A 3,373-nucleotide genomic window follows, 5' to 3' on the forward strand; every position below is an offset into this window, starting at 1 on the left:
GAGCTTAAAACATTTAGATCTAAATCACATACCTGGTAAACTACCATGCATATGATAGTGCTAATGACTGAGAGAACTTCAGTGTGCTTCTAAAGACACTTTTCCTTTAATTGTCTGTTAAATGACCATGGAGTTTGTAGCAGAAGATTCCACTGTCTAATGATGGAAGATTGAGTAACAGACAAAACCAATTTGTGTTTTTATTATAAATACTATTATTTTCCTGTTTATCTGGTACATTTCTCCAAAACTGTAGGTGTATTGCCATGTTTTCTGAGGTGCTGGAGGCATGCATTCGGGACATGGATCAATCTTTGCACATGCTAAGGACCAAATTCTGCCCAGTGCATGCCCTACTGCTGCCTTCACTAGGACCTGCCACCTTTCATCAAAATTTGGCTCTAATGTCTCTTGGTGCTTCACAACAATTACAGTCAAATCAGACAAACTTTCCAACATCTGACGATTTGTGTTGCGAAATGACATTCTGCATTGTTGCTTGTACCATCATCTAATAATATGCCAGGAGAACCCAGATGCTCCTGGTAAGATCCAACCCTGCTCTGAAAACCGAAGGGCCGGCAGCTGAGAATCCAAGAGTCCACACCAAACATGCTCCCAACCATTTGAGGTGGAGCATGGCTGGGATGGAAACTTGCTCCATCATCATAAGCATGCATGGAGGTGCTACTTTGTTTTGCCAGGGTAAATGACGGGGGACAGAGCAACCAACAAAGCCAGGATCTATCCTACGCTAGTTGCTGAGACAACAGTGAGATGGTCCTTCGTCCCCAAAACTTACAGGCTAAGGCTGGAGCAGTCATAGCTTCATATGGACCAAAAGCAGGTTTTATCAGCATACCACATAGCTCAGAAGGGTATGTGCTGCATCCAGCAGTGCTTCTGCCCTTAACCACCCTTTCTTTCCTTCCCTTTGCCCAGTATATCCCACACTCAGTTTAAAGGGAAGGTTATCACAACTGTCACTTAGCAATTCAGGTGTAAAACAAAACGCTTGTCTTTAGCCCTTCTCAGACTGCCTCACTCAGTCAAGTGGAGAACAGGGTCATTTGTCACCCCTATCCGTTGGGAAGCGGACAAAGAGAAAACAGAAAGGAGAAGTGAGCAGGAGGAGTCCTGCCCTTACCTTCACACTGGGCAGGCTGAGGACATGCCTGGAGAGAGAAGAGGGTGTCCAAGCTGTCCCATAAGCAGATGAAACCATTTAGAGCAAAAGAGGAGTGAAAGAAGAATCCCAAACGGGAGTCACAATTCATTTTTCTGAGTCAGGATAGCTGTGCTTCCCCTCTAATGCAGGGCAACCTGCAAAACTGCAGTACGGTTCTGAATAGATGAGACAGATAATGAGTGGGAAAAGCAAAGTAATAGTAACCGTTGCGTGGTCTTTAGTATAATAAAGAAATTGTTTTTCCTCAGTAGGTAAAGCCAAGTAATATAACTCACTGAGTAAAAGGAGGAGACGCTTGGCAGCTTGGCACCAGTACTAATGAAGCCAATAGCCTTCTCTGCTTTCTCTTTTTGGCCGGCTCTCATTTTGGCTGGCTTCCTTGGCATACACACCACTGGCAGTTTTGTGAGAAGTCAGAAGAACCATACGCTAATTTTCACCAAGGAAAACACAATTCGCAACTGCAGCTGCTCAGCGGATATCCGCGATTGTGATTACTGCCTGGCAAACTTGATGTGCAATTGCAAAACGGTGCTGCCTTCTACCATGGAAAAAACTACCTACAATAGCCACCTGACCATTTGGTTCACAGACATCTCTGTGCTGGAGATGCTCCTCAACTTCACAAGGGTTTGGGATTTGAAGCTGTCCTTCTGTGGCACCACTCCTCTCCCAACAGAATACTTGGCCATTTGGGGACTTCGAAAGCTCCGGGTAAACAAAGTCAAGGGACGATTTCCAGAGCAGAGTGTAACCATCTACAGCAGCAGCAACAACGAAAAACAAGACTCGCTTGTGGTGCACAACAAAGACAGGCAAATGCTTGTATATATTTCTTTTCTGGATACCTCGCTTTTCAATGGATATTCTTTGCTGAAGTCGTACAGTGTGGAAAACATCTCTAGTATCACAGAGCACTTTCCCAGCCTGCTGTACTCTGATGTTTTTTCAACCTCAGATAACAAGAGCTATGTTGTGACATTCATTTACTGAGCTACTTAACATATTCAGTAGTCAGAGGCATGGCAAACTGCTGAGAGAGAGATGGGACTTCTTTAAGTCTGTTTGGTTTGGCCAGGAGGAGCTGTGATGGGATGGACAGTTGTGACTGTGATAGCACTCTACAAGGAAGTGTTTAAAGTAAGACAGAATCATCAGACTAATCAGTAAATGCTTTCTTAAAGAACAAAGAAAATGTGAAACCTCTGTTTTAGAAAGCGTTGGTACAAATTCTTTTTCTATACTGTAAGCTAAGAATTGAAATCTGAAGATAAATTCTGTTTTAAGGTTGTGCCTCAGACAGAAAAAGACATAACCATGTAGCTCCAGTTGTAGAAGAACCTGAGCCTCACGGAGAATCACTCGGGTTAGATGACAGCTCGGGAGGTCTCCAGTCCAACCCCCTGCCCCAAGCAGGGCCACCTCTGGGACCAGAGCAGGCAGCTCAGGGTTTTCTGCAGTCGGGTCCCAAAAACCCCCAAGGGCGGAGCCTGCACAACCTCATTGGGCAACCTACTCCACTGCCTGCCTGTCCTCACGGGGAAACTTTTTTCCACATATTAACCCCAGCCTTCCCTTCTCCAGGCTGAGCAAGCCCAGTTCCCTCACACTTTTCTCACAGTCACATGCACCAGCCCCTGACCATCTTGGTGGCTCTCCACTGGACCACTTCAGCTGATCCATATCCTTTTTGCACTGAGGGGGCCAAAACTGCATGCAGTACTCTGTATGCAGTCTAGTAGGTGCTGGGATAAGGGGAATAATCCCTTCCCTCCATCTACTGGCTATGCACGTCGATACAGCCCACTGCTGTCAGGTTCAAGGGGTGCAAGGTGGTTACAGGTTACTCAAACTGGGAGTGCTGAGCTGTCCTTGCCCCTTGATACTTGGTCAGAGCTGGGAACCCTCTGCTCGGGCTGGGTGACGCAGTCTCTGACGAAAGCAGGGATGGGCTTCGCAGGAAACCTCCAACCTCAGAACACAACCGAAGGTGTGTTTGGGGGATGACCAGGAAGCTGTGTTCTCTGCCAAGCCACGGCACACATCATGGGAAAGCACTGGGCAAGAGGCCACCTGACAGATGCAACACCATGCTCACAACGGTGTTTTTCCCAGGGAAAGGCCAGTCTCTTGCACATTGGGTGTGCTGACGCCTGCAATTTCCCCAAATGCAGAGAACTTGAC

The 3,373-nt window shown here is 46.6% G+C and overlaps 1 protein-coding gene across 1 annotated transcript; it reads left to right on the top strand.

Annotated features, from left to right (window-relative positions):
* The first annotated feature begins 1,440 nt into the window (after positions 1–1,440).
* Positions 1,441–2,182, top strand: LOC104079603 (chromosome unknown open reading frame, human C21orf62). The gene has a single exon (XM_009581689.1). The coding sequence runs from the start codon at positions 1,508–1,510 to the stop codon at positions 2,180–2,182; it is 675 nt and encodes a 224-aa protein (XP_009579984.1). The 5' UTR covers positions 1,441–1,507.
* Positions 2,183–3,373: the final 1,191 nt, after the last annotated feature.

Source organism: Fulmarus glacialis, unplaced genomic scaffold, assembly GCF_000690835.1.
Source record: "Fulmarus glacialis isolate BGI_N327 unplaced genomic scaffold, ASM69083v1 scaffold32037, whole genome shotgun sequence".
Classification (NCBI taxonomy): domain Eukaryota; kingdom Metazoa; phylum Chordata; class Aves; order Procellariiformes; family Procellariidae; genus Fulmarus; species Fulmarus glacialis.